Genomic DNA, 26,106 nt, shown 5'->3' on the forward strand with positions numbered 1-26,106 from the left:
AGCCTAGAGGTTCTGATTCTTCTATGTTTCTTTGTTCTGCTCCAAATGATCACTCTCATGGGATGCAAAGAGAATGGCATTGCTTTTTCCCTTGTAAATTCTCACTACCTGAACTAGCTAGCAAGGCTGGGGAAAACTTCCTGAAGTCTGAGCTCTGTGTAGCTTGAAAGCCTTGAAAACAAAGCCTCAGTATTATAAACCAATTTATTTCCTCAGAGTATTGGGCACTTCTGTGAAGAAACACAGTTTCCAGACATATCAACTATGCTATCATGCATGTCAGGATTGCTACCAGTATCTCTGAAAAACGTGAGAGCAGCTAGGTTAAGACTTGAGGACATCCATGGTCAAAATTTTCCTCCCCCGACCCCCTGGCACCCCCCCCGCCCACAGCCACTGATGAACATTGCTGCACACGCAAAAGCACCTGAGCCACCTTGACCTCATTGTTAAATCCTCATTTTAAACCATCATCATAATAACATGCTGGCTTTTGTGGTTATGTGAGGATGTATTTCTTTCTTGCTTTTTTGTTTTTTTGAGATAGAGTCTCTATCTGTCACCCAGGCTGGAGTATAGCGGCGCTGTCTCAGCTCACTGCAACCTCCGCCTCCCAGGTTCAAGCGATTCTCCTGCCTCAGCCTCACGAGTAGCTGGGATTACAGGTGCCCGCCACCACGCCCGGCTAATTTTTGTATTTTTAGTAGAGACGGGGTTTCGCTATGTTGGCTGGGCTAGTCTTGAACTCCTGACCTCAAGTGAACCTCCCAACTTGGCCTCCCAAAGTGCTGGGATTACAGGTATAAGCCGCTGCACCCGGCCATGAGGATATAAAACCACCTGATACCAAATGAGGTATGAGGCTACAGAAGCCCTGGACTTCTTTCTTCTCTAAGGCAGTTTAAATTGCACTCTATGTCTTTGAATTTGTGAGCAAGGTCATGATGCCATGCCCTGGCACTTGATCAAGGGTGGCTGTGTCTGAAATGACCTGCAAATATGCCAACAAAGGCAGCCCCTGCATTCTGCTGGTCAGTTATCTGCATTTGTCCTATAAACATCCTTTATAATTGGAAACGGCTCTCCTCATTTCAGAGATCTGTAGAAGTGGGGTCTCGTGAACTAGGACTGCTTCTAGGCCAGGAATTTTCAATCTGCAGCTCTATAAAGTAGGATGGGGGAGGGTGGGAAGAGTCAGATCTTTATTTTCACTATCATTTAACTGAAATTAAACATGTTTAGGTATGATGAAGGTAGAAAACAAGCCACAGCAGTATTAGCCATACCTGTGACTTTGACACTGATAGAAATCACATATATGTTCATGTCACATTATTTATTGCAGATAACTTTTTAAAAAATCATTTATACTTTTCATTACTTTGATGTTTCAGTAGTTATTAGAGCCACTACTAGATCTTATAATTTGATGTGTTAATAAAGCAGCAGCATAGAACTATGTCACATATTTGACTTTTGAAATATTTTGAAAACTATACTGATGATATTGAAATAACTGTGTTTCAATATATTTTCTTCTTTTCAATTCCTATGTATTTTATTTTATGCATTTAAAAAACATTATTCTAGGCCGGGCTCAGTGGCTCACGCCTGTAATCCCAGCACTTTGGGAGGCAGAGGCTAGCGGATCACCTGAGATCAGGAGTTCGAGACCAGCCTGGCCAACGTATAGTAAAACTCCGTCTCTACTAAAAATACAAAAATTAGCCAGGTGTGGTGGCACACACCTGTAGTCCCAGCTACTTGGGAAGCTGAGGCAGGAGAGGTACTTGGGAAGCTGAGGCAGGAGAATCACTTGAACCCGGGAGGCAGAGATTGCAGTGAGCCAAGATCGCACCACTGCACTGCAGCCTGTGTGACAGAGCAAGACTCTATCTCTCAAAAAATAATAAAAAAATTATTCTAAAGGAGGAACTTAGGTAAAGAAGCCCTGCTTTAAGTCAAATAAAGAGAGAAACTTGGTTTAGACAAGAGGCAACACGGGAGTGTACACACAAAGGGATCCTACTGACAGTCATCCAAGCTGTCCTTCTGATCCCAGGGCTGAACCAGATGCTCAGCTCTGGGAATTGTCCAACAGACCCTCTACAGGCTGATGACTTCATTCATGAAATCTGATCTCTGAACAAAGACTCATGGGATAGTGAGGAGTGCTGCTTTAATAATTTAGTCATTTCATCAAAGACATTGGTATTAGGTGACCTCAGGAGGAGTGAAGACCTCTCTATGTCAGATGCTTGGGCCCCAGAGAGTTGGAAACCAGGAAAGCACACTTCTGTTCATGGTTCTTAATCTTGGCTCCTTTATGATAAAAATTTCTCACAATTAAAAAAAACATTGTAGGCAGAGGGTTACTGATCCAACACTGACATCCAGTGTAGCTATCTGAACCATAGGGTCTGCTCCACTTCCAGGGATAAAACTAGGCTCGATTTACACTAGAATATTTAGAAGTGTGTTTAAATGACACAAATCAGGGCAATGTGGTTTACGCATTCATTTTATTTTATTTTAGAGATGTGGCCTCACTCTGTCACCCAGGCTGGAGTGCAGTGGCGCGATCGTAGCTCACCGCAGCCTTGAACTCCTGGGCTCAAGCAATGCTCTTGCCTCAGCCTCTTGAATAACTAGGACTACAGGCACGTGCCACCACTCCCAGCTTATTCATTCATTTTAAGCAATTCTACCGATTGCCTTTCTTGCATACTTTTTAGGCTAACAGTAAAACCTATCTTTCCAGAGGGTGGAATGAGGTTGTGGGTTGCTGTTTGCCTTGTTCTTGGCAATTACCAACAATTCACACCAGGCCAGATGGGATTCGGCAACTTAAGCAGGTTAGTGAGTTATACCTCTGTGTACTCCTTGAAGCTCCGATTGATCTCTGTCAGACTCTCCCGGGCAGCTTTGCTGGCAGGGGATGTTGCGAAGGCTTGCTTCATTTTGCTGGCACCATCCTGGAGGCGTCGCTGGATACAATAAGCTTCATAGAGTTCATCTACCTGCCAGAATCAAAACAGGAAACAGAAATAAATGTCAGGCTTGAAAGAAAATACATAGATCATTGTTACATGCTTAATTTACTTTATATTTCTGACCTCTACAAAGAGAATCCTGTAGAAGTATTATCCTTTTAGATAGGGACCAATCGTTTTTATTGTAGCCACTGTGATACATTTTGTCTCAAAACAGATTTTGCTCTAATCCTGTTTTCAAATTATGCAAAAGGGAAGTGCCTCTCTTGCATTGTTTGAGGCTATCATTGGAATTGTTTAAAATGACTCCCAGGTGACTTTGTGGGTTCATGGGTGGACTGTAAGTATTAAATAAGAAAGATGAGAGCTTTCTGTAAGTATTAAATAAGTATTAAACAAATAAGTATTAAATAATAAAAATAATTAAGTATTAAATAAGACTGTAAGTATTAAATAAGGAAGATGAGAGCCTTCTGTATATAGAACAAACACTGAAAGGGTTTGTACAATTTCATACCAAGGTGAAAACTTTGTAGTATCCTAGGCTAATATCACTTTAAGAGGTAGTGTCACAATATTAGGATTTGTCATCCTGATATTTACACATCCAGATTTAGTATTTCATAAAGTAACTTGGGGATATATGTTGAAGATAATTTTTGTAAAGTCTTGGCTCAACTGTAAAGGAAAAAGTTATTCTTAAAATTAGGGTAAAACACAATTGTCTAAATATATCAAACTGAACACTTAAGAACTCAACTCTTTTTCGTGTAAATTATATGACAATTACAAAAAAATAAATTGAAGCAATATAAATGAACTTTTGCTACACATCTACACTTATGCTTCTAAATAATAACAATATACCCTTTTCAAATGACTATTGATTTTATACTCATATAAGCCTGATAATCAGCTAATTCTTCTAAGGCAGTGATTCTCAATCAAGCCAAGGCAATTTTGACCCCCAGGGGTCTACTGGCATCTAGTGAGTAGAGGCCAGGCATGCTGCTAAACATCCTATAATGCAGAGGACAGCTTCCCGCAATAGAGAATTATCCCCAAATGCCAGTAGTGCTAGGATTGAAATTTTTTTTTTTTTTTTTTTGAGATGAGGTCTTGCTATGTTGCTCAGGCTGGTCTCTAACTGCTGGGCTCAAGTGATCCTCTTAACCTCCCAAGTAGCTGAGACTACAGGTGCACATCATTGTGCTTAGCTAAAAAAAAAACCTGTTCTAAAGTTATTCCTAATGATATTTATCTCTATAAGTCTGGTACTATCTTTAACTGACTGCAGTTAACTACAAGAATTTTCAGGCGGATAACAAACAACAATACCATCAGGCATTGTCAAAAGCAAATAAAACCTATTGCTTTGGGGAGGCATACTTACCTAGCACTATTTGAATTTTCATTTCAGTATGAACTTTGTTTCTTCAAAAAGGAAGCTTAACTATAGATCCAGAAGAAAGTGGAGATGCATATACTAGATTTCAGAGTTTAAGAGTCCCGTTTTGTTCTGAAGGCAAACTTTTGGCTGCTCACTAAAAAGCATTACTATAACCTGTTTGAGGATTACAATTTTCCATAATTGCATTCTCTACACAGATATCAATGACACTTAGTTTAGAATGCAAACATGAAGAGACTAAAAATTATTCTCTTGATTAAAGGATTCTTTGTTGCTATTTACTTCAACAATGCACTCAACTCTGCTGAGAAGAATGCCCAAACTGAAAAGAATCATCTTTAATCTTCAGGGTCAGTGGATTTATCTCTGATTAAGAGGGAGATATAAGACTCAAGGAGTGTCCTATCTGCTGATGACATCTTTTGGTTGATGGTTGGCATAGAGTGCGGTTTCCGTGCTTTAAAGCTAAGCCTCATCTGGTGAGCTTGGTAAAATGCTGATGCCCAGGCCCCACTCTGAGATGCTGATTCAGTAGCTTAGGGCTGGGCCAGGAATCTGAAATTTTAAATAAACATTGCAAATTGTTCTGATGTGGGAGATCCCCACAAAACTTTTAGAAACCCAAGTGCTAATATCTCTTCCAATGCAGGTCAGGCTATGTCACCCATGTGGTCTTCTGGGGAACTGCCCTTGCAACCCTTTCCCCTACTAGTGGGTATGCCAGAGTTTCTGAGCTTGTTATCCTTTCAATAAGGAGACAGTGCCCACAGGACCATCGGTATAGCCATAATGACTTAATCTATTACTTTGTGTAGCGAGAAAATTTATTCTTTGTTTTTGCTTAAATATCAACCTATCCTAGCCAAATGGAATTAAACTTTTGGATAAAGTATACCTAGGTAGTCACCTTAGCAGAAGGCCATTTGTAGGCAAGCATTTATCTTACCTATCAGTCAGCAGTGGCTCATTAAATAAACTGATTAATTGAATCATTCAATTACATATAATTTGTTAGGCGTCTGAATATAAGATATTGCAAACAGAAAGAGTACCACTGACCTTTGAAAACCATTGGGATTGTTGTATCTAACAACCATGGATGCAAGATTGATAAATATACCCTTACCTAATACTGATTGTTTGCTTGCTGTTTTTTGAATTAAACAATAATATGTCAAAGCTTGCCTGCCACATAAATACCTTCTGATGGATGTCATTGTTTTATTTATTGAGTTTAGCAGAAATAGGAGCAATTTCAGATTTGCCTAGGTAGTAAATATCTTTCAAAGCAAGAATGTACGAAGGCAGGCAGTAGCATATACATGTATATCCATACATACAAATCATCCTAGAATTTTAAACCAGAAAGGATTCTTAGGATCATGTAGATCAAATCTGTGTACCTCCCCAGCTCCACTTCACAGAGTAGAAAGCCAAGATTCACATAGATGACATAGCAAGTGAGTAGGTGGCAGAGCTGGGAATAGAACCTAGGGCTTCTGACTCTTAGAGAGATCTGCTAAAACTCCCAGGCTCCCCACTTGGAAGAGAGGCTGATAGATATAGACAAACAGGAATTGATAATGGTGTGATTTAGCTGCCTCTAAAGGTAAATATTTTCTAGGTGGCACCAATAACTCCTGATAGTGCCCAGAACAAGGGGGTGATAGTCAGCCTCATTGGACCACCAGTGAACTATGGGGTTCAGGGCTGGGTGTCAGGGACACTGACAAAGTAGTGCACATCTAGGGGAGAGAGGATAAAATGGCACCTGAAAACCATGCCGTATGAGGGAGAGTGGAAAGAGCCAAGGGCTTGAGAGAGATTGAGGGAGGCGCTGAGACAGCGGTCTTTTGGTAGTTATAAGGCCTTCATGAAGAAGTTTATGGGGCACCAAGTGTTATGTGGAACCAGAGTGTAAAGTTAGACAAACATGAAGTTTTATGTAGGGCTAGTTTGATTGATAGTTTATCTCTAAGCACTCTACACTGAGGCTGGAAGTAACTGTGCCTGTTACTTAGCACTTAATAAATGTTTGTGGAACTGAGGTAGAGTCAAAACTGTGCTGGGCCATCAGGCCTTCCATTCTTATTGTTCCTCCATCTTTAGTGCCCACTTGATGACGTAATTGCTAGTCAGCTTAGGAGTCAATTGGATAGGAAGTTCTCCACGCACTAGATACTACGCTCAGGCCAAAGGTGTATTTGATTAGCAACAGAACTGAAAAACAGGCAACGAGAACAGGAATTTCAGTTACCTTACTTATATGAAACTCCAGGCGTCTCATGTATCTTTCAATTGTTTTAATTTGCTGGAATTAAAAGAAGTTTGAAAAAGTACAGTCATTTATAGTTCAATTGACTTAGGCTTGTGAGAATATCTTAATTATATCATACTCAAAAGTATTAGAAAATCCAATATATTTCCCCTTTCCTTCTATCTTTGAAGCTATTTTAGAGATTCTGTAATACCAATTTGGATTTTTTTTTTTTTGAGACGAAGTTTCGTTCTTGTTGCCCAGGCTAGAGCACAATGGCACAATCTGAGCTCACTGCAACCTCTGCCTCCTGGGTTCAAGCGATTATCCTGCCTCAGCCTCCCAAGTAGCTGGGATTACAGGTGCCCGCCACCATGCCTGGCTAATTTTTGTATATTTAGTAGAGATGGGGTTTCTCCATGTTGACCAGGCTGGTCTTGAACTTCTGAGCTCAGGTGATCCACCAGCCTTGGCCTCCCAAAGTGCTGGGATTACAGATATGAGCCACCATGCCCGGCCCTGGAAATTTATTTTTTTAATATTGAATAAATATTTTGAGATGTGAACTTGAATTAGTTATCAGAATCCTTGTGTTTAACATGAAGAAAGGCCAATCCAATGGAAGTCATTAGATTCTGACAGAACAGTATCATATTGGAGTATATTTAAATTTCTCCATAATAATATATTTTATCTTCTAAGATTGGTTCTTTTTCCCATTCACATTTTAGTGTCTTTGAAATTGGGGTGCATTTTACAATTGCTACCGGCAGACAGCTGCCTGTACAAGCTCAAAGATAATCATAGTTGTTCATGTGTCATCTCTTTGAGTTGTAATTATTATTATATGCATTTAATTGCCTTTTAAAATGTCTTCAAAAAGAACACACTATGATTCAGCATTGAAATAAAATTATTGTGCACATAGAAAGGCATGGAGCAGCACCGTATATAAATTTTTTTAAAAAGAAAGAGAAAAAAAATCTGTGTCTAAACAGACCTAACAGTTTTCTTGATAACTATAAAATGCAAATTTTAGGTAAAATGAAACAACTGTCAGATTTTAACTGGAATCCTTTTTTTCTCTTCATGGCACATGAAATAATGGTGCATTTTCTAATCAACAATGACTCAGATTTGATGAAGTATAGTAATTTATATTCAGAGACAACACAGGTAAAGGCCTCCAAATGCTTGGGAAGTTCTTAAACTTATAAAAGCACTTCAACCCAGTGGCATTTTAATGGAAGTGACCTTAAACACTTTATTTAATCTATAGATCACAGTACTTATTCATTATCCTCATTAGACAAAAGTATGCATTTTTCCAGGATTCAAAAAACTATTAGTTCTCTAGGATTTTTCTGTCTCTAAGAGGGTCTCCCATTGACTTCTCAAGGATGCAGAGTTTTATTTTATTTTTTGAGACAGGGTTTTGGTCTCTCAACCCAGGCTGGAGTGCAGTGGGTGCAATCATGGCTCACTGCTGCCTCGACCTCCCGGCTTCAGGTGATCCTCCCACCTCAGCCTCCTGGGTAGCTGGGACCACAGGCACACACTACCATGCCTGGATAATGTTTTGTATTTCATTTTTTGGTAGAGATGGGATTTTGCCACATTGCCCAGGCAGGTCTCAAACCCCTAAGCTCAAGTGATCCACCCACCTCGGCCTCCCAAAGTGCTGGGATGACAGGCGTGAGCCACCGTGCCCAGCAAGGATGCAGAATTTTTTTCTTATTAGCACCCCAACACGGAATGGCAACTTACCTTGTCTAGGTCATACAGTACACCCTACAATAAAAAAAAGAATATCTGCATTTAAACATTATCTTTCAAAAGGTTACCCAACTTAACAGAATGATTTAGCCCACATTTGCACATTATCTGTGGAAATAATGATCAGCCCTACAAAATTATACTGGATGTTTTACTTTAAAAGAATAAAAACTTGGGTTATTTTGCTTTAAAAGAATAAAAACTTGGGTTATTTTAAATACCAGTAAGAGTACCTTTAAGAGCTGACATTTATTTACAGTCTGTTTCTAGCATTGCATGCAGTCCTCCCTGCGCCTTGGGATCTCTAAAGTTTTCACTTGCTTTGAGCTCTCCCGTCCTACCTATTGAAGGGCCTGTAAATTCATGGTCATTAAAAAAAATTTAAAATAAATGGTATGAATATAAAACATAGCAGTGGTATATGTGTTAAAAAAATACCTGCCTCGCTGTCTAAACAAATAAAATTGATATTTAAGAAGAGTTTTGTTTTGTTTTTGAGACGGAGTTTCGCTCTTTTGCCCAGGCTGGAGTGCAGTGGCACGATCTCGGCTCACCGCAACTTCCTCCTCCCTGGTCCAAGCGATTCTCCTGCCTCAGCCTCCTGAGTAGCTGGGATTACAGGCACCCGCCACCACGCCCAGCTAATTTTTGTATTTTTAGTAGAGACAGGGTCTCGCCACGTTGGCCAAGCTGGTCTTGAACTCCTGACCTTGGGTGATCCACCCGCCTCAGCCTCCCAAAGTGCTGGGGATTACAGGCGTGAGCCACCACGCCCGGGCTTAAGAAGAGTTCTTGAGGCTGTGATAAGCTTTTCTCAAATTGTTTTTAAAGCCAGCTCATTTCCTGTGTGCTCATAGTATCATAGTATAATCAGTGCACTATCCTCGTATCCTCCAATTGAAGGTTTTTTACGGAACATGAGGTCTTGGCAGAAGCCCCTGCATTTGTTCACTGTTGTTTTCCAGGAGAGATATTTGCAGCCACTGAGGATGGTCAAGGGCATTCACCAGCTCTGAAAGCCCTGACACAGGGGTTCCACATAGATGCAGGCAATTTATATCCTAACATCAGTAGAACATAAAAATTTTTAACATTGATAAAGCCTTGAATCTCTAAGCCTTTGAAAAGGACAACAGTATACATTTGAGCACATTTCCTACAAAAGAAAAAGACAGCAGTTATGAATTTCTAGCTGTACCTCCTAGGACTATGTTGAGTTTTCTTGGGCTGATTTCTTGAAACAGTGAGGTATAATATGTAGAGTTGAACAAAATCATTTAAAATAGTGTAGACATTAGAACCACCTCTTCAATCACACAAGGCCTCACAGATTCATGAGAATAGAAGAAATTTGCAACATAACATGTACTTGATCTGGTCTAAGAACTCTTAACTTCTCATGGTGGTTACTCCTTTGAGCCTCTTTTCCCTCCCTGATTTTACTGATTATATTTTTTAAAAATTGGAGTAAAAGTTCTAGATTCCAAATTATTTATATTAATTTTTTATATTTTTTAAAAACACAGACGGGGGGTGGGTCTCACTTTGTTGCTCAGGCTGGTCTCGAACTCCTGGCCTCAAGCGTTCCTCCCGCCTTGGCTTCCCAAAGTGTTGGGATAACAAGCATGAGCTACCGTGCCTGGACCCAAATTCTGTATGTACTAACAATATGCTAGGAAAACTTCAACTTTTCATTTCCTTGTATTATTTAGGAGGGTGGTAGAGGACATTAAAATTTTTTTTCCTGATTATAAAGTTTCATGAAGATATACATTTAAAAAATGATCTCATAAACATGCTTGGAAAATATTGAAAAGTATTAACTAGAATGCATTAAGAAGAAAACATACCCTTCTTTTTCCTTCTAAGACATACTGGGGGATGCAGATAGTACTCTGCCCCTTGGATCTGCTTTTCTCAAACATTCCTCCCCAGCCCCATCCAGTAAAAGAAGCTATTTGGCTAAAAAGAACAGTGTTAACATCATAATGACTGCATAGTACCTACCAGGCGAGAGTTTCTTTTCATATCTTTTAACTGAGCTGTCAACTTGTCCAGCTCCGTCTGGTGAACCTCCAGATATTCACTGCAAAGATAAGACAAGATGTAATCGTAATCTCTGCGCCTGTTAAGTGGAATCTGGTGCTGTTGCTGACTTTTCCTTCTCAAAGGGGATTAAGAATTGAACCTTGCTCTGTAGTTGGGCAGGAGGCTTTGTATTTTCCCAGTCTTTCAACATTTTGAAAGGTCTAGCAGTGGCACTGGATACTATCCAGCTGGGAAAGTAGAAAAGGAGAAAAAGGCTGAAAGTCGAGAAAAGAAAAACCAGTGGGGAGGCAAGGGGCAAGATGTCTGTAGAGTCAGCCCTGGCTCTGGCCTGACAGAATTCTATCTAGTCAAATAGAACAAATAGTGAATGTCCCATTGCACACTAGGAAAGTCTTATTCTGGGTTCACAATCCCTGTAAGATATCAGGGAGGTTTCAGAACCCTCCTTCAGCAATGTCTAGAGTGGATATGTCTGTCCATCATTGTTTAAGTGAAACTCAATACTGCACAGGGTTCCAGGTCTCCATCAATGTTATGAATATGATGTGGAATACCAATATATTTCCCATCTCTGGGACGTATGTCAGGCTTCCCTAATTGTGGTACAAGAATAAAATACCTCCTACAGAAATAGACATCTGAAAAACGATCTCATAAGACCAGCTTTTCTCTGACCCCTTAGGTCTTTCCTTAAAGTACATTATCAGGTTCAAGTTCTTACTCAAGTCCATTTTTCAAGGCCCTGTAGACTTCTTCCACCCTTTTAGGCTGAGGCTCTTTGGGGGGATTGTTGTTTTTGTGGCCTAAATTGTGCATTTTCTTCAGTTTGGCCTGAGGCTTCTTGAGAGCGGAGGAATTTTCAATGAAGGAGTTACACCTATGGAAAGAACAGAAGAAATTGTGAGGATTGGGCATCCAAAAGGATTTGACCAAAGAAAAATGTCTTCTATTATTTACTTGTTTGTTTTAGAGACAAAGTCTTCTTCTGTCATCCAGGCTGGAGTGTGGTGGTGTGATCATAGCTCATTGCAGCCTTGAACTCGTGGACTCATGAGCTCAAGTGATCCTCAGCCTCCCAAGTAGCATGTGCCACCACACCCAGCTAAATAGTTTGTTGTTGTTTCAAGAGAGGGGGTCTCAGTTTGGTGCCCAGGGCAAAGTGCAGTGGTCCGATCATAGCTCACTGCAGCCTTGAACTCCTGGGCTCAAGTGGTCCTCCTGCCTCAGCCTCCCGAGGTACTGGGACCACAGGCATGCACCACCACACCTGGCTAATTTTTTTTTTTTTTTTTGTAGAGATAGGGTCTAGCTTCAGGCAATCCTCCTGCTGTGGCCTCTCAAAGTGCTGGGATAAGTTTTTAAAACTTTTTTTGTAGAGATGGGGTCTTGCTATGTTGCCCAGGCTGGTCTTGATCTCTTGGCTCCAAGCAATCCTCCAGCCTTAGACTCTCAAAGTGCTGGGATTACAGGCATGAGCCACTGTGCCTGACCAAGAAATGTCTTTGTAATCATCTTGTGTTCACACTAGTGTCCTTTGCAGAAGGTAATGTTCCCAGATCTGAGCCATCCTGCATTTCGTTTCTTAGTATTAGATTTGTTAACTGCTGAAACCTGAAAGCTCTGTTGGGCAGAGGCTACCTAGAGTCAAAGTCTGGCTTCAGGGAATGTGTATTCTGAGTGGAAATGTATTGCTTTTCTAAAACATCATAGGAAGCTAAGGGCAAAGAGTTCCAGGTGGACATAATAAACAGGCAGAAGGATATAATCCAACTAAAAAGATACATGCACTATGCAATTTTAGGTACAAGTGTCTATGAAATTCAACGAGGATGTGAATAAATTCTTTTCGATAAGGGACCATAAGCATGACAAATAGCTAATTCTATATGACATTAAAATACACGTAGCTTTTTTAAAAGCTTTATTTTTAGGAAGCAAATTACTGATTAGGTATAACTTATAAAATTTCAACATCTCTAGTAGTGCCAGGGATACAGCTTGCAGCGGTAAGATGGATATCTGATAACTTAAAACCAGAGTACTGATCTAATTAGGAGATGCAGAGGCTAGGCCACTCACTGACCCAGCTATCAGTAGGAAAGCCGAGACCTCCGAGGCCGGAAGGTGCCTACTGCACCCCTCCCAGGTTAGTTATTCGTTATACTCTCTGCCATCACCGTGTGCACAAATGGGACAATACAGGTTAAAGCACATAGGGCCCCTCAGAGGGCAAAGACCTTTATGATAACAGAAAAACTGAAGATAAACTTGGTTACATGTTGCTTATTCACTGTCTGTTCTTTCTTTCTTAAGTTCCCCTAAGTCCTGTTTCAGATGAGAGGAGATTCAGGAAACTAGAAAAACTAACTTTGGCAACCTCTGTCTGAATTACATCTGCTCCCCAGAGTCAATCTGCAGAGGCAGAATCATTATCCACTGCATGATTTCATAGCAAACATAGTCTCCAAAGTCTGAATGCAATGGAAAATGTGCTTCAAAAAGGGGTGGAAGGAGGGGTAGTGAGAGGTCTATGCATATATCACTAGTTTGTCCTAAATCCTCAGCCATCATCCTTGCAGGAGGAATTCTAAATGATAGAAAATAAACTATAGCACTTAATTTTTAGTACATCCTTTCCATGAAAAAGATTAAAATGGGGGGGAGGCAGGGGGGCAGTTTGACGAGGCTGAATGCACACAGACCCTCTTCACAACATCAAAGTTCACTTCCTTGGCACGCTGCATCCCGGGAGAGAACCACACAGTACTTGCCTGGATCGCCTTTCCTGGAGGCCGCTGAAACCCGCAAACGACTGGCTTCTAATGATCCCATTGGGCCCTCCAGGCGAAAAAGACTGGGATCCTACCAACATGATTTCCGGGAGTCTGGTCGGTAGTCCTAGAAGACAGTGGAAAGATCATGACAATTTATAAGCAGGTTCAGACAGAAGATGCACTAAGCTTGTCAACAATGATAAAGGCTGTAAAGTAAGCCATGAGACTGTTAAGTGCTTGTGAGGTTCTTTATTATGGAGTGTCCTGAAGACGAAGGGTTCAACTCGCAAAAGAATAAAAAAGATACCCATCTATGGCCAGGCGCGGTGGCTCACACCTGTCATCCCAGCACTTTGGGAGGCCGAGGCGGGTGGATCACCTGAAGTCAGGAGTTCAAGACCAGCCTGGGCAACCTGGTGAAACCCCATCTCTACTAAAAATACAAAATTAGCTGGGCGTGGTGGCGCATGTCTGTAATCCTAACCACTCGGCAGGCTGAGGCAGGAGAATTGCTTGAACCCAGAAGGCGAAGGTTGCAGTGAGCCAAGATCACCCCACTACACTCCAGCCTGGGCAATAAGAGCAAAACTCTGTCTAAAAAAAAAGAAAAGAAGAAAGAAAATAAATATAAATTACACAAAATTGTCCATCACTTTAGGTTTCCTTCAATAATTTTTTTTTTTTAAACAAGGTTCAACCACACCCTGAAAAACATGAAAACTGTTGTAACATTTATCTCCATTCAACAACAATAAAAACACACAAATAGGCCAAGTCAAAGCTTCAGATAAGTCATGCATCAAACTGAAAACACAGTCAAGTCTTAAGGCGGAATTCTACACCTAGGGGTCATAAAGCTAAAACACTAGGTTTCTTTAGAGATGAACTTACTTAAACTAGTTCTCCCTTTCTATCTTTAAGAATATTCTGAAAGCTAAGATTGTGCCACTACTGTGACAGTGCAAAGTAAGAAGGGTAAAGGGAGTGCTCACAAAAGATGTGATAATCTAGGTTAGATAAGAACACAAGGGCGGTCGGGGGTAAGGTAAGAGGAAAATACAGCAGAAAGCGCACAACTTGTATTTCAGTCTTTTGCTTGGCTTTTGTAAGGACCTACCACAACAGACCAAGAAGCATTGTCAAAACACAACTTCAGCTGAACAGAAGCCCAGGGCTAGTTCCCCGCAAAGGATGACCCTGCAACTGTTAGGTAATTCTATTCCTTTTAGATCAGGAGGAGTCAAAGCACATACCATTGTCTTAGCAGGTGACTTCAATCCAGAGAGGGGGACAGGCTAGCAGGAAAAAGGGTAAATAGTTACTGCCCAGATTGAAGACTCCAAAGTGGGCAGACAACAAATCGGTATGTTTGCAGAGTGTCGACAATTGCCCTTTAAAGACTCAACGAAAAAGAAAGAAAAGCTAAAAAAACAACAGCAGCAGAACTCTCTGGTAGTACATCCAGATGTAATGGAAAGACCAATTTCACTAGACCTTCCTCAAAGCTACGCGAAGCAGCTCAGCAAGGAAGGCAGTTTGAGCGAGTTACTTCCCCAGAGAGAGAAGGACAAACAGCCTCCTCCCCCATGCTGCTGCAGGTTTTTAAGTCCCCTCCCTCCCTCTCCAGGAGAGAGCAGCCCTGGAGTTTGTATGCATTCTTGCGAGGTACAGGTGCTGACTCACTTGGCTACAGGTATGGCAATCGGCTTGCTCTTTCATCTGGGTAAGATGCAAATCCCACACTAGCTGGGGAGGAGCAGCTTACATTTTAGGGCATTCTCCAGAATTTTAGAAGTAATGAAGAAGTACGTATGAGCAGTAAAAGTAATATGTAGGGCACAAATGGTTAGACAAAATGCAAGTGCAGATATGGTTCTCTCTGGTTACTTCTCCCCAGCCTCAAGGCTCAAAAAACTCCTAATTCTGTTATAAATAAATTTTTGATGCCACAAGGAAATAGCACTCAAACATAAATTTAATTTTCTCAGCAAGGCAATTTTTACTTCTATAGAAGGGTGCAACTTATGAATGGAGTAATGGTGAGACCACACTTGGACAGGGGAGGGGCAGGAGTTCTTATTCCTGAAGCATGGCCCTACTGCTGTGTCGTTCCCCTATTGGCTAGGGTTGGACCGCACAGTCTAAGCTAATTCCGATTGGCTATTTTAAAGAGAGTAGGGGTATGAGCCACAGTGGTGGGGTGGGTAGTTTGGCAGGAAGGACGGTTAGGAACAGGTAACTAAAGGTGACTTAGGTCAGAGCAGGTGACCGGGGTGACTCAGGTCCAACAGGTGACAGGGATGAGTCAGGATGGAGCAGGTGACCAGGGGGACAAATGTGAACTACTGATTAGGACTGGTGGGAATGCTGTTTACTGAAACTAGGAGCAAGGAGACGAAGAGAACCAGAAAGTTAAACTTTAAAATGGAGAATCAAAGAATAGGAGACCTGAACGTACTGACATACTGATTCTTTGAAGAGAAACTTGGGGTTCACTATATTTAACAATTCCTTTAATCCTTAATGAGGTTCTCCTCTGTGCTCTCTGCTGGTTACTGAGAAATCTGTCTACATTTCTTTAAGGGGATCTTTCTTAGGTTCATAAAGCATGCCTGTGGTATCACTGTATGCCATGCAAACTTGTAATAAACTATCATGCTTTCTTAATATTTCTGTTCTTTCTGTACTCAATTTGACAACCAAGCGCCCACCTTAATGTCTCAATTTGGCAAATTTTAGTATTCTATCTTATTTTGTAAATATTATTCATTATATCTATTGTATCACAGACACTCTTTGATCAAAGGAAAAAACTTAGAGTATTCGAAATATTTAACTATATCATTATCTCATACCTCTTGGAAATTATATTTTTCAAGCCAATTTTCCCCCCCTTATCCATTGGATCACGGTCGTTTAAACTACTGATGCCTGGCTCCTATCCCCAGGCACTGTTTAATTAATATGGGATATCAACTGGGTATGGGGAGGTTTGTAAAGTCCCCAGGTGATTCTGATGTTCACCAATGTTTGAGAGCCACTGACTTAGGAGTTTTGATTGAACAATCAGTTGCACTAGTGATAGGCAGAAAAAAGAAAAGAAAAGATACTAAGTTCATTGCACATTTAAGACTTCTGTTAAAATAATCTGCTACAATTAATTAACTCCAGCTCTTTCATTAAATGAATGAAACGCTGGAGAGTAAAACATATGTACCAGATTGTAAAATAATTTTCCTTCGTCCTCATTTTCTGTAACAGGTAAACAAGGTTCTCAAAATCAGAACAAATGTCTGTCCAGGATCCTAAGATTGTCAAATACTTTGGGAGGGGGAATAATGCTCAGAAACTTTTCATTAAATGTATGGTTGGGTGCAGTGGCTCATGCCTGTAATCCCAGCACTTTGGGAGGCCGAGGCAGGTGGATCACCTGAGATCAGGAGTTTGAGACCAGCCTGGCCAACATGGTGAAACCCCATCTCTACTGAAAATACAAAAATTAGCCAGGCGTGGTGGCTGGCACCTGTAATCCCAGCTACTGGGATTACAGAGGCTGAGGCAGCAGAATCGCTTGAACCTGGGAGGTGGCGGCTGCCGTGAGAGGAGATCGCGCCACTGTACTCCAGCCTGGCGAGAGTGGGAGACTCTGTCTCAAAAAAAAAAATCGAGAAACTTTTCACTAAATTTACATATGGAACTGATGGCCACTAGGAATGTGACTAGAGGGAGCAGTTTTGTTTTGTTTTGCTTTTGTAGTCTTAGAAATGATCATTATCTATCAAGAAAGAATTTGGCCAGAGCTGGTTTAGGCTGAGATCTCTCTATCTTGCCATCATTTCCCCTAAAAGGTGACACATGGCCTAAGGAGAGTCATAAAACAAGCACGCACACACACAAAGTCTGGCTCTGGAAGAAATAAAAGGAGGAGGTTGGGGCAGGGTAGTGTAGAGGTATTAGGGACAAAAGTATACAAAACACTCCCTTCCCCATAGCTCCCAAGTCTGATGGAGGGGTGGTAGTTCTTCGCTACTATTCTTCCAGCTTCCCCAGCTCTTCTCCAGTTGTAACTGATCTTGCACCTCTTTGTTATCAACTGTCATTCTATTGACCACTCCACTCCTACCTCTTAGCGCCTTATATCTTTAGATTGTTCCCTGGCTTCCTAGAAGTCCCAAAGACCTGGTCTGTCCCCAGCTTTCAGAAAAACTACCTCTAAAAATTTTGGGTTTTAAAGACTTAATTGCCTCTGCCAGAGTAATCTGCATTTTAATAGCAGGTGCTCCATTGAACCAAAAGCCTTAACCTAAAGAAAGGACTACAGTAGAATTGCAGTATTACTGCTGGTAGGGATGTAAAATGGAATTAAAATTTTGGAGAACAATTTGGCAGTATCTGTTTAAGCTGCAAAACATACTAATCCTTTAACAGGGCACTTCTTTGATAGCTCCTCTAGGGAAATACCCAAATGCATGAAGAGGCATATACAGGGATATTCATCACAGGCAATGTTAATAGTAATGGAAAAATGGGAAATGATATAAATGTTAGTCATTACAGGAATGGTTAACACTCAAAATTATGTTATAATTTTGATAATAACATTATGTAGCAGTTAAAAACAACATGGCCACATGGAAAGATCCCCAGGATAAACTACAGAATGAAACAGAGTATGATAGTAGGAATGCCAAAAACAAAACTATATAAAACCACGAACACAAATAGAAAAGTTCTGAAACTACACACAGTCTATGGAGAGGTGGGATTGAGTGGTAGTCAGAAACATTTTAATCTTTTCTGTATTATATTTTTATACAGAAAAGGTATTTGTGTATTTTTCATATAATGTAAAATTCTGTTTTGAAATTGCAGACATTTGGAGTTGCCTAGAAATGGAAGTGAAAAGGAGACAGCTCATAAACAAGATCATATAACTCTGTTAAGTAATAACTGTATTTATAAAATTGTTTATATTTATCAGCCTTGCAGAGGAGAAATATGATTGCCAAGAAATATTGTATTAGGCTTTATAAATTCTGATTACATCAGAACTATTTAGATTTCCTGATGAAGTCCTTATTATGAGTTCTGAGCTATGTAACAAGTTCATTATTTTTGTCTGCAAAACATTTAGAGCTGGGATTGTACTCCTGGTGACATGCACTATACCTGATATATACTCATATATACCCGATATATACTCTAGGTTCACCAGTTCACCAGATGCCATATCTATTAAGCAAGAAATCCCACATAAAACAACAAACTCAGGCCAGGTGCAGTGGCTCACGCCTGTAATCCCAGCACTTTGGGAGGCCGAGGCGGGTGGATCACGAGGTCAGGAGTTTGAGACCAGCTTGGCCACATAGTGAAACCCTGTCTCTACTAAAAATACAAAAAAAATTAGCTGGGCGTGGTGGCGGGTGCCTGTAATCCCAGCTACTCGGGAGGCTGAGGCAGGAGCATTGCTTGAACCCGGGAGGCAGAGGTTGCAGTGAGCCGAGATCACGCCATCGTACTCCAGCCTGGGTGGCTGGGGCTTTGAAAAATGTTTCCAGTCTCTAAGTTATTGACGTCTCACCTGGTCTTTTGGAAAATTCCAGCATAACTAATATTCATTTTTGTGTGTTAAATCCCAGAAAGGACTCAAATCCTAGGCAAACAGTGTGGCTGCTATGGTTTGCTCTTCACTTGGCTTTGTTGCAGGAGGCCCTGGCTGTCATACCAGGTTGCCACCCGTGCCCTGCCACTCCTATAACCAATGGGAACAACACAACAGGGTCTTTCTGGAAGGAATCCCAAGCACCTTGACTAAGAGTTGAACAAATCCTGCCATTCTGAGCTGAGCCTCTAGGCACAGAACCCTGAAAGCCACAGCTGTTTCTCGTCCCAGTTTCTTCATACAATGAAAATCACTGCCTTTTCTCTGACTATGCAGTATTAAGTTCCAATTAAACACATATCAGGGTCTTTTGAAATTATAATAAGTATAAGATTTTACATGTTCTTGTATGAATGCTGTGATACAGGTACACTGGACTTTGGTGGATGCTATGAGCCACCACCTGACCCAAACACCTTGTGTCTGTTTAAATTAGAAGGTAGCTCATCAAATCAGCAGGCGGTTTTTGGACAAGAACACGGAATCTGAAGATAGAAGGGGGCTGAAGCAGATAAAAAGAGAACAAGGGATTTCCCCTCACCCATCAGGTCTCAGGCTCTGATTGGACCAGAAATAAAGGGTGGAATATGATTGCAGTTTGGGGGAAGAATTTGCACCTCCTTGGAGAACTTGGAGATAACCTGTCTCTTAAGAATAAAGGACAGGAATCAATCTTGGAGGGCTGCTTGGAAGATGGGTGATGAAGGACATCTGTCATGTGGCAGGCCTATGCAGCAGGGCCATGCAGCAGGCCCTAAAGTGCAGCTCATGGTAGTGCCACCAGTAGAAGTAGTAAAAGTGACGGGGAAATGTTTGGAATGTCCAGTCTAGGTGATGGTTCTACTTCTCCCTATATTTTTATGAACTGGCATTCTGGCTCATGTTTTCATGTGTGTTTGATTAGCTTGAGTTAGCAAGCCTCTCTTCAAATTTCAGCAATTTCACTACGAGACAGGTAAGACTAGATATATATATTAAAGTAAGAATCCTGATTGTCAGGCCAGTGGCCGACCTCCTTTCAACATCTGCCAGGTGTGAATCTTCAAACTCACTTGTTCAGAGTAGAAGTGCTGGAGGCATTGATTAACCTGGAAGGCAACTGGGCAAATTGACTACTCAGCTAGAAGGAATGCTAATATTTATTGTTAGAGTTAAGAATACTGAGACTCATTAAAGGAAATATGATTCAGTACGTTATTTTTAGTTTTTACAAGCACAAAACACTCTCCTGTATTAGGAAAACACAGAAAGTAGAAAGGTGGCAGTGTAGGGAGAAGGAGAGAAGAACCATACTGTTTGTATCATCCAAAGACAACCACCGGGGGAATTTTGTTCTGTTAAATTTTCTCTAGCTCTTCCCTTCTCATATAAAGCATAATAATTTGGGCATATTGCATGCAAAATTTTGTATCCTGCTTTTTCTATCGGATTCTTTTTTTAAAGCTATGCCGAGGGGGCTATCAATTAGCTTTTTAACAAAGCTATCTTTAAAAGGATACTCAAGTCTACCCCATATTCCATGTGCTCCTTTGAATAATAAGAGGAAAACCAACGAGTCCGCATTACATGTGCCTTTTATTTCTGATTTTTCAGATATGGCAGTTTGGCCAGAGGCTAAAGGAAACCCCTGCAAGGATGAGACCAGGGCTTTTCTATGGGAAACAAGAGACCACGTGATCATTTGTGCATGCTTGAGTTGCAGGACATCAAACATCATGAAATTAAAACGAAAATACAATAGCTAGATGCTACTGTCTTAACCCTTATGGTGTTTTCCTTTTTTAAAAATTTAACCAAATCTTCTATCAAATTAAGAATACAAACAGGCAATTCTGAGAGAGCCTTACTGATAGAAAATATGAGACACATCTGTGATTTCTGAATGACATGAGTAAGGATATCTCAGTTCTCGCCAAGGCATTTCTCATGGGGGCCAAACGTCAACTTGGAAACCAATAGTTGTCACACTTACAAAGCTATGCCATCTCCATAAGCTAGACTGAGACCAACCCCTCTGAGACAAGACAATTGACCCATAGATCAGTTGGCTGTAGCTGGGGTGACATGCTGGCAAAAGTAAAAAAATTCCACAATCAATTCAAGTGTTTGCCTGAGGCCAGGGACGGGAGCAGGCAAGGAAGCAGAGAGAGGTTTTGGGGGTGGTGGAAGTGTTCTAAAACCAAATCATGGATGATGGTAGCACAAATGTATAAATTTACTAAAACTCAAACTGTCCACTTAAGATGAGTAAATTTTATGGTATGTGAATTGTACATCAATAAAGCTGTTTAAAAAAAATCACTACCAATTTCTAGAAAAAGTCATCATTCCTTCTGCAAGAGGAAGTGCCAAGAAATCAGGACTTGGAAAAGCTGAATCAGTAATTAACCAGCTGAGAGTTGCCTTCATGATTTGATCCTGTCTCCCAGCGAGGCTTCATAAGATGTAACACCTGCCCTCACTGCACTTTCTGAGTCATTTCTTCATGCCCGATTTGGGTTCTTCCTTTCTTTTTCCCCTAACAATGCCATCCTGTTTATGCTCCCCCACATCGTGGTCAAAAGCAGATGTATAATTGAGTTGTCTGAAAGAGGCATGTGGGCCAGATGTAAATAGCCTGCTATGCAAAATAATTATTTAAGATGAAAACTAAAAATACCTATCTGCTTATTATATGGTTACAAGGTACCTATTACAGAGCAGTTGACTAATCTTTTTTAAAAAGTAAATATATTTATGTCATTGGCCTTTAAAAAATATGGCTGCTTTAAAGTAAATCAAAGCAGGCCCGGCACGGTGGCTCACGCCTGTAATCCCAGCACTTTGGGAGGCTGAGGTGGGCGGATCATGAGGTCAGGAGATCGAGACCATCCTGGCTAACATGGTGAAACCCCCGCCTCTACTAAAAATACAAAAAATTAGCCAGGCGTGGTGGTGGGTGCCTGTAGTCCCAGCTACTCGGGAGGCTGAGACAGGAGAATGGCATGAATCCGGGAGGTGGGGGTTGCAGTGAGCCGAGATCGTGCCACTGCACTCCAGCCTGGGTGACAGAGCGAGACTCCATCTCAAAAATAAAATAAAATAAAAACAAATAAATTAAGAAATCAAAGTAATGCTAATATTTGCTTCTCAGTTGTCAACATTGTTTGCTAACCCAGTGATGAATGCATGTGTGATACACTGCTTGACTAAGACAACTGACGTGAATGGATGAAAAAAAAGTGTAGAACAACTCAACAGAGTCTCACTCCTCAGCAAGGGGATGGAAGAACCAGGGCCAGATGTTCTAACTGGCCTTTTGGGCAAGTCCTAAACTCAGTGAACCTCACACTGTATCTGTAGAGTAAAGGAAGTAATTCCTCCCCATTTTAACAGGCAAGCATTGTAAGGTTCAATTGAAATCAAAGCTTCATCCAATCTAACAATCAGGAGACTACTTGGACATGTAGACTGACTTTCCACCATCTCTGTAGATGGCTGGATTTCTGCTTTAAAACACAGAGAAAACGATGAAGTGCTTTACAAAAGGCAAAGTGCTTGAGAAACCACAGGTTACTATAATGAATACCTAGTTTTAACTCACTTGAAAAAAAGAAACTTAATTTTCAGAATCTCTGGAAAGTGATATGATAATTTTCTAAGACTCCATCAATCAATATAATTATTAAGTATATATTATATGCTCAGTGCTGGCAGGATGCTATGTGTTGTCCAAGATCCAAAGACAACCTAAGACTGAGCTCTGCTTTTAAAAATTTTAACAATTTAATTGAAGATAACATGACTATACATAAAGCGGATTGGAGACAATTTTTCATGTAAGAAATAACAGCATAAAATTTGAAGCGGTACTTATCTCTGGGTTTTTTTGTTTTTTTGAGACAGAGTCTTGCTCTGTTGCCTAGGCTGGAGGGATGGATTGCAATGACTCAATCATAGCTCACTGCAGCCTCAATCTCCTGGGCTCAAGCGATCCTCCTGCCTCAGCCTCCCGGGTAGCTGGGACTACTGGTATGTGCCTCCACACCCAGCTCATCCTTCTGATTTTTAGTAAAGACGAGATGTTGCTATGCTGGCCAGGCTGGTCTTAAACTCCTGGGCTCAAGCAATCCTCCTGCCTCAGCCTCCCAAAGTGCTGGAATTACAGATGTGAGCCACCATGTCCGGCCAAAGTGGTACCTATTTCTTAATCTTCCAAGGAAAGCAACACAGCAGAGACAATAAGAAAGTGGAATCCAGAGTCAGACAAATCTGCACTCAGTTTGGGTTCTACAGCTACAGCTGTTTGAACTTTTGCACATTATTTAACTTCCCTGAATCCCAGTTTTCTCATTTATATAAAAGGATTAACATTTCAGAGGATTTTTGTAAGGTGCAAATGAGATAATATACATAAGACCTGGTATGTAGTAGGTGTTTAATAAGCCTAGCTGTTAATAATAATTTAAATAATAAGGAGTTTTCTCAAAAGAGAGGGAGATACATAAGACAGGAATAGCCAGGCAAGTTTAGGTAATGCTAAGGAAGCTAGAAACTAGCATCTTTTTGAAGATAGCAATTTTTAGGTAATTAAAAAGCATGGATTCATAAGGACTATAAATATGAGTACCTGGGATGTGCAGTTCAAAAGTCAATTTTACAAAAAAGATTTTGATTTTGAAATAATTTGAAGCTTACAGAAAAGTTGCAGGAAAAGTACAGAAAGTTCTCATCTACCCTTCACCCAGATTGATTCGTCGACATCTGCCACATTTTACTTTGTCATTCCTCCTCCAAATACACACACATTATTTTTTCCCAAATCCTATGAGACTAATTTGCACATATGTATTTATATACATTTCCTCCCCCACACTGAGTAATTTGCAGATGTGATGCAAATTTACTCTTCAATACTTCAATGTGTATTTCCTAAAATCACGGACATTTGCAGACATTTGCTGACATTCACTGACTATCGTAGTCTAATTATCAGTATCAGGAAATGTAACATCAATACAATACTATTATCTAAGGTACAGACCTTATTCCAATTTCACCAATTGTCCCAATAATGTTCCATGTATTGTCCCTCCTCCCCACATTCCAGGAGCCAAACCAGGATCAGATGCTCCCTGTTTTGTCATGAGTCTGTCCTTTAATCTGGGACAGTTTCTTGGCAATTCTTTGGCTTTGACATTGACATTTTAATGGAATTCAGGCCACTTGTTTTGTACACTGGCCCTTACTTTGGGTTTGTTTGCTGTTTTCTTGTGATAAAGAGTCAGACTATGCATTTTTAGCAGTGATACCACGTAAGTGATATTGTCCTTCTCAAGGCATTGCATCAGAGGCTCAAGGAGTTGCTTGGTGCCATTACCGGTGATGTTAACTTTGATCAGTTGGTTAAAGTGTTGTTGGCCAGTTTCTCCTACGGAAAGTTACTATCTTTGCCTTTCTAGTTGATACATAGTTGGTAAGGAGGTACCTTGAGGCTATGCAAATATCTTGCTTCTTTAACCCAGGAGTTTTAGCATCCATTGATGTCTCCTGCCCAAATCAATTATTCCTGTAATGATGGCAAAATGGTACTCTTTACACTCTATCATTCCTTCTACTGTAAAGAAAGAGCTTTTTCTAATCCTTTCATTCATTCATTTATTTCTTTATTGTCACTTTATGGACTCACGGATTCTTGTTTTACTCAATGGGTTATAATCCATTACTATAATTTGATGCAAAAGCCAACTGTTGTCTACAAGCATTTTCTGAGCAGCACAGCCAGAGGGCTCTCACGTTGCGAACCTCAAAACTTTGAATTACTGATGGGGTACTAACATCTTCAGGGCCTTGCTTGTATTTTAGTTATTTTCCCAAATGTCTTATCTCTTTAACCAAGCTACACCCACCGTAAGAGGTGGTACCAGCTGTCTTTTGAAACTTCTCTGATGCTCGGTACAGGGTAAGATACCAAAATCATTGGCTCTGCAGCCAGGGTGATCCAGGCTTCACCCAAGTCACCTGCTCTCTCTAAGCCCTAATTTTTTTATGAATAAAATGATGATCATACCTAAGTCACCAAGGGTGTTTTGAAGAGAAAATGAGATAACATATGTAAAAGACTTCATGTGGAAAAATGGTCTTTCCTACTAATTAGGACTTGCAATTTGAGAGATATCTGACTTTTATCAAATGGAATGTGCTAATAATAAACCCATACACATTTTACAGGTGAAGAAACACATAGAGATGAAGTAATTTGACATTACTGCTCTCCCTTTTCCCTCTCTTTTATTCCTCTTCAAAGCAATGACAGCAGAGTACGTTGAAGCTATTTTAAGGGTCTGGCTGAGTCATTTGAAGAGTAAAGAAGAAATGTTAATAGAGTTTCTATTCATTGGGACAGTCAATTGTAGGAACTTCTAGATAATTGACACCATTTTAGCCCTGGGGAAAAATGAAAACTATTTCTTCTCCTTTTCTGGTGGATTAAATAAATGCAGGGAGTAGCAGCTGGCCTCACGATAATTAGAAGAGAAATGATTCAGGGCATAAAACTCGCCTAAGTCTAATGAGGGATTGGGTTGATTTTGACTAATGTTGTCATAACTCATTTTAAAATGCACAGTCTAGAACACTTGTAGACCCTCATTTGGTGTACACTACACGTCAAACCAGGACCAACTGTTTCCTTATTAGAAGGAAAAAGCATTTTGCACTTAAATGAAGCCTGAGGCTGTTTGTAATAATAAGTACATTTACCTATTTTTAAAAAACCCAGCAAAACCCATGTATATCAAAAAAGGAACATCTCTTGGGACTATGATCTTCAGAGACAGCTTGGCTGATCCAGCTGAGAGAAAAATACACCGACCAGGGATCCTCATTTTTTGATCACCAGGTTAAAAAAACATTGCCATATAGAAGAAAATGGCCCCATTCCTGGTATTATCAGCTCCTTCAGGCATATTTGCATGCAGCCTGTTTTCCCTAGAGCTTGGCAACTCATTTCTAGCTATTAGTGATTATTGCTTCTTTACTTCAGAACAGCATCAAAATGATACTGACATCCTCACTTCTACTGGTATTTGACTTTACTGAAATTACCATTTTTAGAAGCTAATATTTTTTATTGTTCTCATTACAACCAAGCTACATCTTTGGAAATCCTAAACAGAAAAAGCCACTAGGTTCTAGGAGAATGT

The 26,106-nt window shown here is 40.5% G+C and overlaps 1 protein-coding gene across 32 annotated transcripts in view; it reads right to left on the bottom strand.

The window, feature by feature from the left end:
• RIPOR2 (RHO family interacting cell polarization regulator 2) overlaps positions 1 to 26,106 on the bottom strand; it is a 234,577-nt gene that overhangs the window by 54,294 nt on the left and 154,177 nt on the right. For 30 of the 32 annotated variants that reach the window (XM_063812154.1, XM_063812147.1, XM_009450607.5 and 27 more), the window contains 6 exons: positions 13,258 to 13,384; positions 11,208 to 11,363; positions 10,445 to 10,523; positions 8,429 to 8,452; positions 6,662 to 6,715; positions 2,871 to 3,020 (listed from right to left, as the gene is read on the bottom strand). In XM_063812154.1, the coding sequence (XP_063668224.1) occupies positions 2,871 to 3,020; positions 6,662 to 6,715; positions 8,429 to 8,452; positions 10,445 to 10,523; positions 11,208 to 11,363; positions 13,258 to 13,358 (564 nt within the window). In that variant the 5' untranslated portion in view covers positions 13,359 to 13,384. Of the gene's footprint in view, positions 1 to 2,870; positions 3,021 to 6,661; positions 6,716 to 8,428; positions 8,453 to 10,444; positions 10,524 to 11,207; positions 11,364 to 13,257; positions 13,385 to 14,513; positions 14,839 to 26,106 lie in introns of those variants that run through there. The other 2 variants (XM_063812166.1, XM_063812161.1) reach the window with 1 other exon arrangement.

The sequence above is a fragment of the Pan troglodytes genome, chromosome 5 (assembly GCF_028858775.2).
Source record: "Pan troglodytes isolate AG18354 chromosome 5, NHGRI_mPanTro3-v2.0_pri, whole genome shotgun sequence".
In the NCBI taxonomy this organism is placed as follows: domain Eukaryota; kingdom Metazoa; phylum Chordata; class Mammalia; order Primates; family Hominidae; genus Pan; species Pan troglodytes.